General features: G+C 35.9%; 1 protein-coding gene across 1 annotated transcript in view; it reads left to right on the top strand.

Annotated features, from left to right (window-relative positions):
* The window catches only part of BMP5 (bone morphogenetic protein 5), a 135,138-nt gene extending 125,973 nt beyond the window's left edge, over positions 1-9,165 (top strand). Inside the window, exons 5-7 of the mRNA XM_053603457.1 lie at positions 1,111-1,187; positions 2,752-2,862; positions 7,156-9,165. Of these exons, the coding sequence (XP_053459432.1) occupies positions 1,111-1,187; positions 2,752-2,862; positions 7,156-7,305 (338 nt within the window). The 3' untranslated portion in view covers positions 7,306-9,165. The remainder of the gene's footprint in view (positions 1-1,110; positions 1,188-2,751; positions 2,863-7,155) is intronic.
* Positions 9,166-20,703: the final 11,538 nt, after the last annotated feature.

Here is a 20,703-nt window from a genome sequence, read left to right on the forward strand (position 1 = left end):
AATGGGGAAAAAAAGAACAAGATGAGAATTCAAGTCTCTCAGGGTAAGAGCTTTAATATTAACTAGGATAGTCAGTGAAAGCCTAGTTGAGAAGATGCTACATAATCAAAGATTGAAGCTGTATTAGCTGTGCACCTGCCCACGGTAAAGCGTTTCAAGGACTAGTGGGAGGAAAGATCTTAAGTTGAAGGCAAGCCCAAGTGCGTATGAAACACCAAGGTGTCCTGGCCAAAGCTAGGTGAGGGACGAAAGACTAATTAGAGTCAGAGAGGTAATGAGACCGAATCCTCTTTAGCCACTGAGGATATTTTAGGCTTAGTGAAATGAGAACCATAATGGGAGGTACACTTGGCTGCTTGATTACAGGGGTAGCAAGGGCAGAAGCAGCGGGCATAGCATGAAGATGTTGTAGGAATCCAGGCTAGAGATGATGGTAGCTTGGGCCAGGACCATGACAGCAATGGTGAGAACAGATGGGTTTGGGACTTCTGGAGATAGGTATGGGATTTTCTGATTCGATATGGGAATGAAAGAAAATAGGAGGATTTTGATTCTCAGGTTTTTTGTTTTTGATTTTATTTTTGCCTGGGCAACTGCATCAGTCAAAAAGAAGTCTGCAGATAGCCAGGTTTGGGGGGATGATTAGAAGCCCAATTTAGGATATCCTGATTTTAATATATTCATTAAAAAATCAATAAGGTCCCAGTGTCTGTCTCATGGAAGAGGTTAAAAATTGTATGAATATCTTATATGCATATAAATATATTAAACACTACTATGGTACGAATGAGTGAACATTCATTGAGCAGCTAGTATTCAATTATTGGCAGGCAACAGCCTGGCCTTGTCAGACAGGTGATCTCACAGAACCTGAGTTAGATAGAGCTTCACAGAGTAAGTGGTGTTGCCTACATTTTAAGGAACAAACTCAGGACATGTGATGACTGAAATTCACATGGTTAATAAGCAGCTCTAGCTTTAAAATTTAAACTCATGGTCTGCAACTTCAAATACTGTCCTCTTTAAAAAGTCTTATTATGGATCTCACAAAAGATACATTAGTGCACCTGATAAGAAACCATTTGTTTAAAATATGATTTTTATCTACAGATTATAACACGAGTGAACAGAAACAAGCCTGTAAAAAGCATGAACTTTATGTGAGTTTCCGGGATCTGGGATGGCAGGTAAAAAAGTTTAGTCAGTTTAGCAGATTTTTCTCTGCTTTGTAAGCCATAGTCTGTGTCAATAATTTTTCTAATATGATACCCACTCATTTTTGACTGTTTAGCATATGGCTGAGCCACATTATTTTTATTTCTCCATTATCTTTCACAATTGAAACATAATTAGTAAGTTTTACAGTCAAAAACAACTATGCTGAAGAAGAAATATAACCCTGTGATATTTAGGAAGCGAAAAAAAGAGCGCTGTTGATCAATTTTATTATAGATAGGTAGATTTATTCATATTAGTGCAAGCAACTCCATTAATCCCCGTAAAGTTCCAAACTAGTAGCCTAGGAAAAGGAGTCCTCAGTTATAATGTCTCCATTGTGAGGCAGTTGTACAGAAAAAAACAAATTTTGCTTGCACTTAAAAATTGTCTTATTGTTTCTTAAATAATCTTCACGAGCAGGCTGAGGGGAAAAAATTTAACCCAAATAATTTTTGATGGCTCTATGTGATAATAGTTTAAAAAGTGTTTTGATATCTTCTAATAGCCCATTATAATAGATGCTTATATATGAGCTATCTTATTAAGAAATAATATTAAAGTATATTTTTAAAATTTGTGATTAACTTTCTTTTTTATTTTTTGTAGAGACAGAGTCTCACTTTATCATCCTCGGTAGAGTGCTGTGGCATCACAGCTCATGGCAACCTCCAACTCCTGGGCTTAGGCGATTCTCTTGCCTCAGCCTCCCAAGTAGCTGGGACTACAGGCGCCTGCCAAAACACCCAGCTATTTTTTGTTGTTGTTGCAGTTTGGCAGGGGCTGGGCTTGAACTAGCCACCCTCGTTATATGGGGCCAATACCCTACCCACTGAGCCACAGGTGCTGCCCCATGATAGACTTTCAGCATGGATAATCCAATAATTTCTTAGATTTAGATGAAGTTTTATTTCTTTGGCGAGGGCGGGGGGAATCAAGACAATGATTCTGTGTACCAGTTTTTAGCTTCCTAAAATTTTTCATGTACAGCTTTTAGGAATTTGCTCCAATTCATTTCTTCTAAACTATAAAGTTAATGCATGAATGGAAAGAAAAATAGCATGGAGAACAAAAATGAAAACTTTAGGAGTTTTTCAGACTTCTAAAGCCAGGAAAGAGTTATTAAGAAGCAATGGGAATTATCTCAATTAAGATTATTCCCCTTTTCCTTTCTGGTTCACTTGAACTTTCCAGAGTTCATCATTTCCTGTTTAAACATTATTTCAAATGCTATTTCATGATTATGGTTTTATTCATGAATACATGGATTAATATCTACTCTGAATATCTTACATAGTAACCTCTTGGGAGAAATCGGAGAAGACAGTATCTTGTGAAAATACTTATACTTTTGTTATAAACTTCACCTTAAAATTAAATTAAAAGGCTTGGGGAGCCTATCTTACTAGAATAATTGTTAGACCAGAAACGGGAACATTTTCAGATGAAATCTACATGCACATGAGTGTTCTTTCAGAATCATTTTCCTTTATTTTTGTTTTGGTGACTTTTTTTCTTGTTTTGTGTGTATTGTAGGACTGGATTATAGCACCAGAAGGATACGCTGCATTTTATTGTGATGGGGAATGTTCTTTCCCACTTAACGCCCATATGAACGCCACCAACCACGCAATCGTCCAGACTCTGGTATACTTTGTTTTTTATAAATGGTTTATACTGCAAGCAAAGTATAAAGCTATTTTAAAGGAAAGCATCTATTACAATGATCGTTTTCTCAGTCTCTTTTGTTACTTTTTAGAGCAGAAGTAACAATTGTGGGTAGGATCAGGAAATTCAGGCTGATTTAAAAAGTAATCTTGATTCTAGAATGGGAAAGGATTCAGCTAGGAAAATTGGAATAATAACATGAAATGGTCCATCATTCTGCAGTGATTTCTTCCCCACGTAGTATCACTAAATACACAAGTTCCCTGGGGGCGGTTTCTAACCTAGCAATTCATTAGTATCCTCACAAAAACATTGAATAGTAGTTGTACAGAACTTCATCTGAGGGCTTTTCCTCTAATTCTTTAAGAACGTTTGATTAATATATTTTGGCATTATAAAAGCTCTCCAATGCAGTATTCATGTAGGAAACTACTGTCCGTGTCTGGTTTTTCCTCTCTCCCTTCTCGTTTTCCTTCTATAATCTTTGAAGTAGAAATTATCCTTCTTTTTCTCCCTTTCACTCTCCCAGAAATTTAGCAGTGATCAAAAAAATAACAACCTAAGCTTATTTTTATGAAAAATGTAGTGAATGGTTGACTCGATGGCCTCCAACTGGCTGTGCTGTATCTAATGAGCTCATAAAAGCTTGTGGGAGTCTGGGGTACCTTGTGTTGTAACTTAGGGGAGTGGCAGAGGGACGATTTCTGGAAGACTCAGTGAGAGGCTTCTAAGAGGTATCCCAGCCTATGCGATATAATTCCAAATTAATGTTTGGATTGATATAAAAATATTAGCCTTTCGGCCAGGCACAGCCTAGCATTCTGGAGGCTGAGGAGGGTGGATTGCTTGAGCTCACGAGTTCAAGACCAGCCTGAGTAAAAACAGACCCTGTCTGTATTAAAAATAGGAAAACTGAGGCAAGAGGATCACTTGAACCCGAGCTGGAGGTTGCTGTGAGCTATGATGCTACAGCACTCTGCATAGTGGTGACAGCTTTAGATTCTGTCTCAAAAAAAAAAAAAAAGTTACCCTTTTGTTTTTAGGAAGAAAGGGAGGGAACACAGGATTTTGGAATCAAGACTTAATAATGGAAGTGGAGTGATTCGATGGATGACATAAGAGAGCAGGAGGTAGTGGAAAAATCCATCTTTGTGGGGAGGCTTGTTTATAAAAAGAAAGAAAAAGAATTATTCTTACATTTACTAGAGATTCAATTCTCCAGACGTTTGCCCCCCCACACACAATTAATGTAAAAGGTATAGCTAATGGAAGGGGTATTCTAGTTAACTTCTGAATAAGAAATGATAAATATGAAAGAGGTAAAGTCTCCATCTTTCTTTAAGGCTGCATACATGGATGGAGCTGGAACATATTCTTCTTAGTAAAGTATCCCAAGAATGGAAGAAAAAATACCCAATGTACACAGCCCTACTATGAAACTAATTTGGGACTCTCACATGAAAGCTATAACCCAGCTACAACTTAACAATAGGGGGAAGTGGGAAAGGGAGGGGTGGGTAGAGGGAGGGGAATCGGTGGGATCACACCTGTGGTGCATATTACAGGGGTATTTGCGAAACTTGGTAAATGTAGAATGTAAATGTTTTGGCACAGTAACTGAGATAACGCCGGAAAGGCTATGTTAACCACTGTGATAAAAATGTGTCAAATGGTTTATGAAGTGAGTGTATGATGCCCCATAATCATATCATTGTATACAGTTATGATTTAATAAAAAAATTAAAAAAAAATAAAATAAAATAAAATATGTTTTTTATATGTCAAAAAAAAAAAAAGAAATGATAAATATGGAAACTAATAGATCAAATACTTGAATGACTTAATGTTTTACTGGCATCTTTATCTACTTCATAAGATTGTACAGAATAGCTTGCTACCAAAAATGCACAGCTATGGCAATTATAGCATGGATGTTATCAAAGACTTTGTGTGGGAGTGGGGGAGGGTGGTCGCGAGAGAGAGAGAGAATGAAGCCATATACAGATGTTCTTTTTACTGATAATTAACCAAGGAGACTAATGACATTCTCTAATTCACTGCCATATACCAGACGTGGAATAAATTCCTAGGGGGATTTTAGGGTTTCATATTCTTTTACCTTTGTTAACTATAAAAGTTGTTTTTTTTTTTTTTTTTTTGAAGACAAAGTCTCACTATGTTGCCCTTGGTAGAGTGCCGTGGCATCACAGCTCACAGCAACCTCAAACTCTTGGGCTTAAGGGATTCTCTTGCCTTGGCCTCCCCAAGTAGCTGGGACTACAGGTGCCTGCCACCATACCTGGCTATATAAAAGTATTTCTTGATTTGAAATAGTATTTCTGCGGGATGGGAAGTAGGTAACCTCTGCTGAGTGATATTTAAACTTACAGCAGACAAAAAAGAATCTCTGAGAAGTTTAGCGGACCTTCTCATCAAGGAGAATTTCTGTTGACATGAAAGCTTATCAGAGGAATGCTGTTGTTTCTTCCACAGAAAGGACCTTCAGAATCACTGTCTTTTCCATGAGATCACAGAGGGACAGCTTCTATGAGCTTGTAAAATGATGCCACTTGGTTTCTCAGGGAGTTCTTTGCCTCTTTTCATGGTCATTTATGAGGAAGAAAGCAGACTTTTGCTTTCTTAGATATGTAGCTAACATATCAAAGGGTCCCACAGGTTAAACAATGCTTACTTATTGAAGAATACCTTTTGTCAAAGACTCCCCCTCTTTTCATTTTTCTTTTTTCCTACACGCACACATACATGCACGCACACATGCGTGCGCACAATTACATGTTGCCAGCTCCTATGACTGCAGTCTAGCAGGCAGTGTTGAAAAACAAACATTTTTTAAAAACTCTGACATGAACTTGGAACAAGATTCTGCTCTCCATCTCTGCCCTGGGATGTAGGACATAAGTCAGTACAAAACTGGAGCATGCACGGAAAGCTTGATTTTTTTCCTGGCATTATGCAGACTCTACGTTTGTTCTGTGAAGGACATGAAACAAGAAGGCAGGCATGTTTGTTGTTAAAGGAAAGCATGTTTGCGACTAATATATTTGAGAAACCATTCAAGAATAATTCATTTTTTTTTTTTGAGAGTCTGCCAAGGCCATTAACACAGAGGGTTATCAATCACGTCTGTGCGGGTTATGGAAGATAAAGCTGACGAGGGACACAAGCTGCATCTGAAATTGGTAGAAACTCTCCAACTTTGAGTTTTGTGAGGTCTTAGGAAACTTCAAGTTTATGTCAGAGCACCTCATTTTTCCTGCTGTTTCTGTCCACATGAGGGGCCTCTATATCATTTTAGCCAGGGCCTTGTACAGCCAAAACTCTAAGAGGCTGTATTTACTTTTTGTAGATCCCGTAAGAGCCATCAATAGGACTTCCCATCAACTCTTTTAGGGGTCGGAAAGGGGGAACTGCATTCTGGCTCCTTCCTCAATTACTGCAAATCGTAAGCAGACTTGCCAGCCGGTCTGATCAAAATGCCTCTTAACTTAAGCCTTTCGCTTTTCGTACAGAGCCATCTTTCTGTTGGCTGTTAGGGCCAACAGAGACTGTTGGGGAGATATTTAATTTATAAAATATTTAGGCCCTTTGCATCTGAGTTAATGTAGCCTGCTTTTTGGCATTTTCCTAAGGAGTGAGTAGGGGAGAAAGAAAGTAAAAGGATATAGAACTTGAGCCAATCTGATAAAAAGTTCTATGGAGAAGAGTTGAAGTCATTGCTGTTAAGGAAGGATTGTCTTGTATCTGGATTTTATTCTATGATGAATTTTATGCTTCACCATGGGAAATTAAGAGGTGGCATAATGATGATAGTCTGTTGTTTAATTATCCTTTTAAAAGGTAGTTCTTAGATCCAAATCCTTCTACAATCCAACTGTGTATCTTCACTGATTTGCACTTTGAATTTTGCATTGCTCATGATGTAAATAGATACAGTCCTTTCCACTAAAAACAGCTCATTGCTGGTTTTCCCCAAGGGAAGTCCCCGCTGTATATTCCATAGAGGGAATTTTCCTTATTTGGTGATATATTTTCCAAGCCCCAACACATAATGAGAATTGTGGGGCTGATTCTAGGTGTGGAAGCTTAAGAATATATCCCTTACCACCAGCCCCCAGCTGCCCTCATAGACGGGAGAAGGGTGGTCAGCTTAAGGGTGTGCTGATTGTGAGTGGCAAAACAAGCATATTATTATTAAGTTGCAAACAAAGTATGTTATTTCTTTAAAGATCAAAACAATTTTTTCTTTCACAGGTTCATCTGATGTTTCCTGACCATGTACCAAAGCCTTGCTGTGCTCCAACCAAATTAAACGCCATCTCTGTTCTGTACTTTGATGATAGCTCCAATGTCATTTTGAAAAAATACAGGAATATGGTAGTACGCTCATGTGGCTGCCACTGATACCAAATAATATAGACAGTAACAAAAAAAAAATCTGTATTAAGGTTTATGACTGAAATAAACATCATACTTTGAGACAAAGGGGGAATTTTGTAAAATTAGTCTGGCTCATTTCATCTCTTTCCCCATGTACAACTTCATGTATATAGTCACTTTTATTTATTTAAAGGTGTATATTCATTTTGTTAACATTATCAATAAATTCGACTTTTGGGGCCACTATGTTACTCAATTGATAACCCCGTCTAATTTTCAATGGGAAATGCTGAGTCCAGTTCAATTCCAACATTTTTTTATAAAATTTTCTGAGATTAGATAGAACTCCTTTGATCATTTCATATTGCTGAAGGTAACTGAATACATTTAGTTATGTTCTGCCAGTGAAAATCATGATAGGAATTTCATTTTAAAATGAAACTTAAAGAAATAGCAATTGAAACAAAAATTCTTGGATACACACAATCCTTCTTTTAGAGTTTCTACTTTATTAGATAAAGTGAAATGTTTAACTGGATTTGAATAAATAAACGGTAGGGGGAACACAGAAGCTAAAAGATTGCACGTAATTGTTATAACTGTTTGCTTTAACAGAATTGGTGTAACTGTAGGAGTGTGTTTCTTTTTGGCTTATGGATTGTAGATTTTGCAAAGAGCTCAAAGCTTCAAGAATTCTGTGGACACAGGCTTTACCCTGTGTCTATAACTTTCCAAGTTAACACTAAAATATTGTAGTACAACATTCTTACCTCAAATAAATCATGTCCGCCTATTATCTAGAACACTACTGCTGCAGATTTTTTTTTTCAGATGTAAAACCTTGGTCCAAAATAAAGAATCATTTGCACATGCTCCACTTTGCTCCCCATAGACAAGAGTCACTGCGTTCATAAAATGTACCAGAGCAGAGAGACCAACACAGCCATTTTCTGTAGCTCTCCGTTCTAACGGGGTTTGCTGATTGATGTTATGGAAGGAATTTTATTTGGGGCACTGAAACTAAACTGGAGGAAATGACCCCAAATCCCTGAATGGCTTTGACAGAATTGCCATTTCTAAAGAACAGCTGAAATCCATTTTTCATATCTTTGTGAATGAGCTCAATGAAAACCTTATTTTGTCAACGGAGTTTATAAACCTTCTTCCAAGAACAAATAATTCTGAACGGGAAGGTTCTGGTGTATGTCTGTGTGTGTGTATGCATGTGTGTTCTTCCCTCTGAAATTAATTTATTTTTCTCCTTGTTTTAATGGCTTCTAAGACCCTTTATTTAATACACACTGACTTTGTGAAGAATGACACTTAGATTGGTAACTTGCTATTTATAGTGGCTCTATGGTCAGATTTATTTACAGTTCATCTAAAATATTCCTAAAGCACCATTTATTAATCATCTTTTTTTTTTTTTCCAAACAAAATGTATACCAGAAATGGCTTCAGAAATTTTATGGGCTTGTTTGTAATTCAGGTATATTTCAGTGTTTTAAAATACAGTTTATCTTAAAGAAAATTTGACAATAGCTATATTGGGGGATACTTTAAGTAATATATTTTTAATTAATAGTGTACCACTGAGAGAATAAGAAATGGAAGTCTATTATTTTATTCTTTAATTATGCTGTTTAATTGTATTTCTGTATTTTAAGATATATTGAATTTGGAATGCTACTTTCTGCTGTTCTCAATTCGGTTCTTTATTTAAAAGGAATACAAAATGTAAGTACGTCATAAATTGAAACTATAAGAATATTTATCAAATGTAAAGTGTGTGTTGATGACATGAGTCTTTATGTTTTTAATTTCCAAAACTGTTTTTTTGTATTGTTAATAATTAACTCACTATTAAACGTACGATGCAACAAACCTCGAATTAAGGATTTTCTTCATCTGTTCAAATAACAAAGAAATTTTTAAAACTGCAAAAATAATTAGGATGGGAAATACTTCACTTGTTTTTTCCTTCATATAAAAGAGGTCATTGGCATCAGCGTTTTCATATTTTCAGAAATTATATATTTAGATGAGTACATATACTCAGTCACATTATTTTCAAATAACCATTATAGTAAAATCTTAGTATTACTGTCTTAATACTCAGGCTGTTACCAAAAATAAGTAAGTTGTCCTATTTGAGATGTTTTAATAGGTTTCAATTGAGATTCTTAGCTCGTTAATCTAGTTAATCTAAGTTTTTTTGTGTATTTTTATTTTTTTACTTATTTTTATTTTTTATTAATTCATTTATTTTTATTGTTAAATCATAGCTGTGTACATTAGTGCAATCAAGGGGTACAATGTGCTGGTTTCATATACAATCTGAAATATTCTCATCAAACTGTTCAACGTAGCCTTCATGGCATTTTCTTAGTTACTGTATGTAGACATTTGTATTCTGCATTTAGTAAGTTTCGCCTGTACCCATTCTAAGATGCACCGTAGGTGTGGCCCCACCCATTACTCTCCCTCCACCCTGACCTCCCCCCTCCCTTCCCCTTCCTTGGCCCTTTCCCCATAGTCTTGTGATATAGTTGGGTTATAAGGAAAGCTATAATTTAGCTTCATAGTAGAGCTGAGTACATTGGATACTTTTTCTTTCATTCCTGAGATACTTTGCTAAGAAGAATATGTTCCAGCTCCATCTGTGTAAACATGAAAGAGGTAAAGTCTCCATCTTTCTTTCAGGCTGCATAATATTCCATGGTATACATGTGCCACAATTTGCTAGTCCATTCGTGGGTCAATGGGCACTTGGGCTTCTTCCATGATTTAGTGATTATGAATTGGGCTGCAATAAACATTCTGGTACAGATGTCTTTGTTATATTGTGACTTTTGGTCTTCTGGGTATAAACCTAATAAAGGAATTATAGGATGGGATATTTTTAGGTCTGTAGGTATTCTCTTGTTTGTGTATTTTTAATTTTTCTGCCTTTATATATTCTTTTACTTTCACTTTGTATATATACATGCACATATATATTATATATATATTCTTTTGCTTTTGCTTTGTATATATACACACATATATATGTATATATACATATATTCTTTTACTTTGTAAAGTAACCTTCATCCTTTTTGGAAATGGAAGAGCACAATCACGAATACTCAAGTTTTTTAAAACTAAGGCAAAGAGAAATAGTCTACATTGAACGTAAAGAAAAAGAGAGAGAAACCAGAAATAAAATCTAAAATTATTTTTTCTCTACTAAGAACTGTCATTTTTATAATCTTCATATCACCATCATCAAATCTGAGCTAGAGCCCTATGACTACTTCACAGTCTCTCAAATACCATTGTGCAAAACATTTACCATGAGTAATTAGCTTACACCACAGGTCCATTCACGGCAGAAGAAATCTGCATTCCAAACCACAAGTAGCCATCTCATAACCATTCAGTTAAGTGCACACGCCATCATCCAAATACCATCTTGGATCACTTATTTTTCTGTTTTTCCTGGCATATTCTAACCCCCACTCCTACCCCCACCCCGCCCTGGAACTAGAAGTGAAGGTGCCTTTGCTAATAAAGCATGTACATTGTTAATATATGTGTACACATCTGTGTTTTATCACGTTTGGTTAAGATCAAAATTGAAGAGAAAGTATGCTTATCCGGATAAAACAAGAAAGACAATATGTAGCCCGGAGGATGATTTAGTCCTTCTAAACAAAGGTTCCTACAGAGATAAAAATACACAGCCTCCTTCATCCAGTAGTGACACAAAGTTGGACTACATGATATACGTAGTTAGAGAAAGTCATCCAAGGCAAAGCTAACGGCCTGGTGGCACTACTTCAGAGGCACAGCAAGGAGGCCAGTGTGGCCGCAGCAGAGTGATCTGCAGGAGAGGAGGAAGGACACGAATGCACATTGGTTGCAGGGACTTAGATCACATAGGTCTGGAAGGACGTAGCAAAGATTGACTTTTCACTCTGAGATGCACGGCTTTTTGGAAGTTTTGAGTAGAAGAAACCCTGATGTGCTTTTTAAAAGGAGTGCTGACTGGTGTGTTGGAGAGACTTGGGGTGGCAAACACAGGAAGGGGAGGACAGTTCAGGGGATAATGAAATAAGCCAGTTCTAGGGGGTGTGATGACTCGGACTAGCGTGGTAACTACAGAGGTGATGAGAGGTCTTTGGAATCTGGAAACATTTCAAAGGTAGAGTTGATTCAGTTTGCTAATAGGATGTAGGAGAAGAGTGAGTTAAGATGATTCCTATTAAGATGGCCTGAGTAACGGGAAGGAAGGAGGAATCACTTACTGGGCTTCAGCATAAGATAGTGAGGAGCTAGTCCAAGGAGCTGAGATCTTGGCAAGGGCATGTGAATCTTCTGAGATGCCCAGAAACTGGTTAGAGATAAGAGCTCTGGGATTACAGGAGAGGCCCTTGCCAGAGATCAATCTGGAGGTCATCAGCATGGGGTGGCATTAAAGCCACACAGCCATGAGATTACTACAGTCTGGATACAGAATGCTAGTGGTAAACGAGAACTTCTCTATAATTTTATTGCCCATAGCATAACTACCTGTGGGCAGCAGGTATTGAGATGAAGACCATCAGTGTGGTGCTGGGAGATGCTCTTTTTGCCATGGGGCTTTGGGAATCTGGTTATCTCGGTCTGATGAGCAAGGCCAATTGGATTTCCCAACACATTTTGCAGAAAATAAAATTGATGTCTTAGCTTACTAAGATATCTTCATTTGCTCAGCCATTAAGATAGTTCAAAGACCTCTTTGGAAAGTTAGTGTGGCAGTGAGAAATAAAAATGTATGGAGCTAAACATTGGGAACATTTATATAAAATTTCACTGATGTAAATGCTGTATACATAGGAGTTCTTGATGCAAAGCAAGAGAAAAAGTAATTCGATATTCTCCATCAGTTGTGCCTATGTAATGAGAAAAAAGAAGAGTTTAAAAGGTAGCATCAGCAGTTTAGCAAACACATAAATATGGTATCTCTGATTTCTTCTCTGGTATCTTCTCTCCAGGTGAAGGCTTTGAAAAAACCTTTAATAGAAGTGATATCAACATTCAATCATCCCCGTGTCTGTGCACTGACAATATAGTCCCGCCTGGAACCTTTTGATTTTAAGTTTTTTTGTATATTTTTATGATTTTTAAAGTTTTATATTGGGCTAAAATTATCACTACTTTTTGTTTCTAAAATTGCAAGCTTTGTTTTGCATTAGGATCCCGTTAGTAAGAAAGTTTGCTTTCTAAAGCTTAATATCTACTAATACAAAATAATTTGTCATGGGGAAACTTGCCAAATATGTAGTTATAGTATTAGGGTGACTACTCTGTGAGAAATACTATTCTTGGGTTACAATATTTTATTTTTCATTATATATAATCATGTACATTATGTAAATGCTAATTTCATCAAACACGTGGACTATTTTTCGCATACCTTTCTTTGATCTATGCTGGTTGCTTTTATTTCAGTTTTACTAGCATTAAATATCAGGAACTCAAATTTCGTCTCTCGAGCCTGAAGAAGCCTTCTAAGTGTGCTTTATATTTTATCTATTTTACTATTCAAGGTTTCTAACATCTCTCTGAGTGAGTGCTATATCCTAGATGATGGTGTGGGAGTGTATTTAGAAAAGCTTATCCCAGTCTGCTGTGTATTTAACTAGAACAAACACTTCGAGGAGGTCCATTTTCTTATATTTCTTTTCTAGCATCTCCTCATAAGGATGTAGAGAGGGTCAACAATTAAATCAGAAAGATAAATTTGTAATCTGTTTTGAAATAATTGTATCAAACTCGTTATGGCCAGGTAATACATAAAACAATGTTCAACTGCACTAACTCTTACCGAAAAAGCAAATAAAGACCACAAAAGATAACACTAGATTGGCCAACAGTTTTAAAGAATGTTTTAATATTGACTGCTGAAGAGAATATTATCATGAATTATTTTGTTGCTGATGGGAGTATGAATTGGTGAAATAATTATGCAAATAATACATATGGTCATGTTAAAAAGCTCATTGACATACTTATCATGCCAGGATTTCTCTCTTAAATATTCAACTTCGAAACACTTGTGACTATCTGAAGTAGGAAATTATATGAGAAGGTTGATGCAAAACTGTTCATCTTAGTGAACAATAATAAATACATGTCTGTATTTTGTAACTAAAATATTGACATGACAGATAATTCATCTAATGCAAATGGACCAATATGGTACATTATGTAGCAATAAAAATGGATAAACCACAGCCCTACGGATAAATTCTACAAACCTAATGTTGAAGAAATAAAGTATATCATGGAAGATTACATACAGTATGAAGTAATTTTTACAAATCTCAAAATAAAGTAACACTAAATAATATCTTTCAGGCATCTGTATGTACGCACATTAAATAGCAAGAGGATAAACAAATTCAAAATTCAAGGTAACTGTTATTCCAAAGGTACGGTCAAGTGGTTTAATAAATGAGGGACATATTTGTAATGAAGGATCTCCCCATTCATAAAAATGGTTGGGTGTATTATATTTTTTAAAAATGTGTGTATGCTTTGCATCTCAATAGGAAAAGAAGACAGAGCACAGATGCCAAAAGGCATGAAAAAGTCAGAGGTTCTTACTGCAACAGAATCTAGCACATTTATTTTTATATATTACTTTGGAGATATAAAATATTCCATCATAAAAACAATTAAAGAAAAATGATTAGCATCTACCAAAAGACATAGGTAAAGCATCGGGATGCTCCAAGGAGGAAGGTTTATTTTGATGGAAGGGACCAAGTCTGGGTCTGCTGGAGGGGAAGCATTTGATAGGGGACATCACGTAGGCCGAGGGCTTTTGCAAGTAATAATGCTTTGCAGTATATTAGCATAAGCAAACTTAAAACAATAAAGGGAAAGGATGAAGGGGGATTTGTTTATTAATGTAACTTATGGAAACGATATGGTTTAAACAACCACCAGAGAAAATAATACCATATATGTAGAAAACAGCCAGGTAGGACAGAACCTTGAATGATAGGAGAAAGGCTTTAAAATTTTCATCTTGGGTAATTAAAATAATTGAAATTTTTATTTAAGGCAATAATATACAAAAAGACTTCAGGGAGAATTTTGTGGTAGACTTTCAGTTGTTAACCCTAGATCTCTCTTCGTCATGGACACACAGATGCCCAGTTGGAAATGAGATTCTCCAGCTTACCATATGAAGTCCCACTGCAGAATAGAAGGGGAATGTTGTCTACATTATTTTCCTCATTCTGATCAAGGAATTTGATTGCTTTCCCTCCTCTCCCCTCCAATTGGAACGTGGGATGATTCAGTTAGACGGCTCTGGGTGTTGGTGGCAGGGAAAGAGAGACAGAGACAGAGAGAGACTTTCTTTTTTTTTTTTTTTGCAGTTTTAGGCCGGGGCTGGGCTTGAACTCACCACCTCCGGCATATGGGGCCGGTGCTCTACTCCTTTGAGCCACAGGCGCCACCTGAGAGAGACTTTCTCATTTGGCTTCCCTTTGTTACAGCATTAGCCATGTGGTAACTAATACATGTAGAGCCTGTCAGGCTGCAGTGGGAGGGAAAGGATAGTGGGAAACCCCAAATCTTGAGAAGAATAACAAAAACTATTTTATATGCCTGCCACTTCCCACATTTTGGTACAGGCTGCCTGGAAAAGTGTTGAGAAGGGTCTTATGATGAGTTTATACATTAAAAGAAAAATTAAAAGCTGAAAGTCATTAACAATATCACTGCCTTAGTTCTAGCCCTTATAATTTTTTCATGTTTTATTTTTTAATTCCTGTTAAATCATAACTGTGTACATTAGTTCATTTATGTGCTGATTGGGTATACAACGTGGAATGCTTACATCTAACTGATTAACATAACCATCCCTTCCTTACATATTTGTTGTAGCAAAAATACTCATGCTCTATTCTTAACAGCCTAGAAATCTATTATTTCTCTTTACTCCCAACAAGCCTGTGGTAAATTCTGCCATCAGAATAATTTATCCAAAATGTAACTCTGAGCTTGCCATTTCCTTGTGTAAAATATTATTTATTTTCTGTCTTGTGTAAAATAAAATCCTAAGGTCTTAACAAACTATAGAAGAGTCTTAATCTCCTGGAGTATATTTCCTCTTTTTAAATTGGGAACAATAAGAAAACTTACCTGATTGCGCTTGTAAATATTTGTAATAAAAATTTCAAATGTATTTCCTGGCACAAAGAGACCAATTAGTGAATAGTACCTATAATTCTTATGGTAAAACAATGCCAAGGAAACTCTGTCAAAACTTACCATGGCGTATGACTATTGGAAGAAAAAAGTTGTGAAGGAAAAAGACTTGCTAACAGATTTCACTGCATATAATCCAGCCTTAGTGAATGCTATATTAATAATAAAATTAACAGCACAGTATCCCAAGTTATTATTATATTCTTTAAGCAGACAGCACTTAGTTACAGTTGGAACTACTCTTATGCGATATTCTGGTCTTAAATTTTGCAAACAGTGTACACAGATGATGCCAAAAGAATATGTACACATTTTAAGAAAGGAAAGTTGTGTTAAAATTATAGTAATTTATGTATTCCAATAACATTTGTTATCTTGTACATTGTATCTTGTATTCCTTATCATTTCAGAAATCAAATATGACTTGAGTTGTACAATTGTAATACAGTTTTCTTTTCCTTTCTTATATCATTTGTGCATTTTCTGGCACCTTCTGCATGTGTATTGTTCTATAATATATCACATATTTTATTTTCCATTAGTACTTATGGCAATTTTGAACAGATGATGTATTTTTCTTAAAAGTTCTCAAGATATCACATTGGAAAGCTGAACATCAAGTTTTTTTGTCAATAGTATTATTTAGTGACAATCTGGGGGAAAAAGGTAGTTCATAATTTAATTGCATCATGCAAGAATCCTGATACTTAGATGTTGTCCCATAAGAGCTGATGTATAGTTGTATACAACTACATATACAAATATATGAATCTTAATCTTATTTATGTAGGTAATAGTTATTTGGCTATTGGCTCTTTACATTTTAATTATTAGAAGGTTGTTTTTTATATTTTTATATGACTGATTATTATTATTCGAGGGGAGTGGGAGACATAAGACAAAAAAATTATTTTACAAAAAACAACCTACTTAAAACCGAAAACATCAGAAGAATCATATTCTGGTGGATAAACTACATTAGGAAAGTATTCACTGTGTGATAACTTTTAATTACCAAATCACAATAAATACACTAGATCTTAGCCAAAAGTCCGAGGAACGATGAATCACAATAAATCGATGCAACTTTAGTTTGCTTTCTAGTCCTGGAAATGTGGCAGTGTAGAAAGACTACTTTCCTCTTCACCTGCTCTGATTCTCTTCCTCAATATTTTCCTTTTAGAACATCATACCAGTTCTGGTTACTTCCATTTGGGGTAAAGGCTCTTATTCCTTCAAAGTCAAGGTTAGACACGTCCGCCTCCCTGAGGCCAAAATTTTCTCTTGTCTCTTCTCTGCTCTCCTTAGGAAACCAAATACCATGTCCCTCTGGGTCTCATTTGTGTTGGTCCTGCTCTTGTCACATTTATAGCTGAAAAACTGGAAGAGTCACATCACTAGTTTAATGCGTCCTCTTAGCTCAAGTAATACATTGTAGTGTCAATAAAACAAAGAATTTGAAGATATAAACTGTGCATATAATTTCAAAAGGGTTTTTGATAACAGGACATTTAGAAATTCGGTGGAAAAGTTACCTTTGTATAGATGGCTCATATGAAGATAGAGAAGGGGTCGGTTACTGTACTTGTTTTCTCAAGGGCTTGATCCTGAAAGATTTCCTCTCTGTAACACTGGATTGGACCCTGGCTACATTGTCCCTTACAGAAGCCCAGCTAATATAACACCTTTGTATCTCCATGCCAAAATGGCATCGGCAGCAACAACGGTAAATAACCTCTACCGCAGCAGAGGCAATGCAAAACTACTGAGAATTGCTTAAAAGTTCTATATGTCTCAAAAAACAATGTAAAGGGAGTTCACGAAAAACAAATGCCTGAGCAGCCTTTGTGTTAGGGGGGAAATATTTCTATATGCTGAAGAGCAGTATGTCAAAAGCAATAGAGGAAGAGCGATAAGATATTAGTAATCGGATCTTATCAAGCATTTCAATTAACATTGAATTTAGGTGAAGACCTAAAATAATATATTAAAAATATAACTTGTTAATAATATTTAATAATATTAATAATTTGAATATCATATAATGTTAATTTATAAGGAATATTAAATATAATTGGTTAATAATATTAAATATAATTTGTTAATATTGTTAATTATAAATACTATATTAACATTTAAACATTTTGGCTGAAATATTTCTGGCTCACAAAAGGGATCAATCTAATTTAATCATAAATTCTCTCTCCTAGATTTCAGCACGTCCAAATGAATTGACAAACCAGAGTTGCAGCACTGATTTATAAGCACTTTGTTAGGCTGCTAGAACCTCAAATTTACCCTAAAAATCATTGAATGCAATTTCAGTTTCAGGGAAGTTAAGCATGCATACTTTGGATTTATGATATAAATATGGAGGTATTCAAGGAGAACACTTACTTACAATCATAGAAATATAACTTCCAGTTGCTCAATCACACTGAACAGATACAACTTTAGTTTGTTTTTTAGTTGGTATATAAGTGAGACTGTTTATAGGCTAGAGTAGTTTTATTTTGTCTTTGAGATTTTACTTTTGAATCAACAATTTTAACTCTAACCTTGCATAAAGTGTCAATTTGAAAATTCGGCCTCAAAGCTCATCTCATACCCCTGAGAGTCTTGAATTGCCATCATGTAATTGCCTAAGTTCCATGTTAATTTAATGTAAGTAAAATGAAAGATGGGTGAAATAATGAGCAGCTGGTTAAATCTTTACATATTTAAGTATCACATTGATCTGATGAAATAGGCAATTACTTTTTCATATGGTGAAGATGGTGTGTCATTTAATTTTCAAATGAAAAGTTAATGGAAACTTTTTTGTAGAATAAGGAAGCGTGTGTGGGTGGGAAGGGATTGTAAACTAGATTGGCTAATTTGAGTATCCCATAATTTCAAGATAACTATTTTTTTTTTTTTTTTTTGAGGCAGAGTCTCACTCTATTGTCTGAGTAGAGTGCCCTGATGTCATCGTAGCTCACAGCAACTTCAAACTCCCAGGTTCAAGCGATCTTCTTGCCTCAGTCGTCTGAGTAGCTGGCACTACAGGCATGTGCTGCCCTGCTCCACTAGTTTTTCTATTTTTAGTAGAGACAGGGTCTTGCTCTCGCTCAGGCTAGTCTCAAACTCCTGCGCTCAAGCAATCCACCAACCCTAGCCTTCAAAAGTGCTAGGATTATAGGTGTGAGTCACCATGCCCAGCTCCTCAAGATAACTATTTAACCAACCACAGTGTCTCTTGAACAAGTCTATCTTTAATGATCTAACTGCCAAAATTATGTTTTAACAGTCTTAGCCTAAGTCAAAGGATTTAAGTAATATAGTTAATGGAGTAAATATTTTATTTTAAGAATTGTATGCTTTATATTTAGCTTCCTATATCTGTCCTACACTATAAAATTATAAGCTATCTGAAGGCAAATATTGTGAATGCAAGTGATGTTAAACTTATTATTTCTAGCACCTAGGTAGGTTCCAATATTTTCTAGATATTAATTCCAAATTCATAGACAAAATAGGTTCCAATATTTTCTAGATATCACTTAATTCCAAATTCATAGACAAAAGAATGAATTAATCATATAACTCTGTTTATATGGTTTCATTGATTAAATAAAGGGCAGAGTTTAAACTCCAGAATGCATTATTGGGATTATGCTTTTTGGTTTAATACTTAGTCTTTAAATTTGTAATTTTGTTTTGCTTTCTAAATGTAGAATGAATTAATCTTGATTTTCCAAATCTAGAATTAATCATCCATCTCTCAGCCTTTGATTCATTTGTACCATTTATACATTTTTCCCAGTGCCAGACTCATATTACCCCTGATCTTTGCCTCTATCGGACACTTAATTACTCGTGACCTTAGTCAATATATTTAATCAGGTGCCATCACTTCATGGTATGAGTTGTTTAATTCCAACATTAGAAAGTTAATAAGACTTTTGCTGCCTTCTACCTCATCTTTCATGTGACCAACCCAAACTCCTTGTTTTTCTTTGAAAGATTATTTCCTATAGCCCATTTCTTTGTTCAAGCCATATGTTGCAAGAAACAGAAACAGACTGTTTCTTAGTCAAAAAGGAGATCTAGGTAGAAAACTAGAAATCAATTGGTGGAAATACAGTCTTGGAAAATGGATACTTAGGGGTGTACGCGTATCAGTTCTCTAAGAATACTGAACATAGCACAGCAAAGTTTACAAACGGAAGATAAGGTGAAGAGAGGGACGGTGAGTAACATCAGAGCTCATTTCGAGGCTCTTTGACAATTGTTCTCCTCATCTCAGATAGAGAGCCAGAAATACCTAGTATTTTTACTATAACTAACCAAAGAATTCCTAGGTGTGGCAGTAGCAAAGCTTTGGATGCCTCGCCATAGATGGGATGACTCTGCGTCACTACTTACATCTTCCCAAGGGATCAGGGCAAAGATAACCCCTGGAAAGGTTTTGCCTGGCTTTTTTCACCCTGTTTGGTGTATTGGTTTCCTATTATTGTAAGAAATTGCAACAAACTTTGTGGCTTAAAACTATGCAGATTTATTATCTTATAATTCTAGAAGAGAAAAGTCCAACATTAGGTTCACTGGGCTAAAATCAAAGGGTTGGTAGTACTTGTTTTCCTTCTGGAGGTTCAAGATGTGAATCATTCACTGATGTTTTCCAGCATCTAGAGGTTCGTATGCTTTTTTTTTTTTAGCTCTTGACCCCTTTCTTCACCTTCAAAGGCAGCAAAGATATTATCATTTTCAAATCTTTTTCAGTCTCTGATACTTTTTCATTTATAAAGGCCTCTGTGATTATATTTGGTATAACTGACAAATCCAGGGCAATCTATCTCAAGATCCTCAATTTATGGCTGTAAGGCATCATTTGCCGTGTCAGGTGGCATATTCACAGGCTCCAGACTTGGGTGTCTTTGGGTGTGGCAGCATTCTGCCTCTCACACTTGGCATCTTCTCTCCCATCCTTCCTAGACCCTGCTCTGTCTACTCCCATTCTGTTTCCCTAACAGCATTTTTCTTTTCTTTTTTAGTTTTTGGCCAGGGCTGGGTTTGAACCCACCACCTCTGGCATATGGGGCTGGCGCCTTACTCCTTTGAGCCACAGGGCCACCCCCTAACAGCATTTTTCAGTAAATCACTTGCACTGCCATCCTTGTCTTGAGACAT

This window comes from Nycticebus coucang, chromosome 9 (assembly GCF_027406575.1).
Source record: "Nycticebus coucang isolate mNycCou1 chromosome 9, mNycCou1.pri, whole genome shotgun sequence".
NCBI classification, from domain to species: Eukaryota; Metazoa; Chordata; class Mammalia; order Primates; family Lorisidae; genus Nycticebus; species Nycticebus coucang.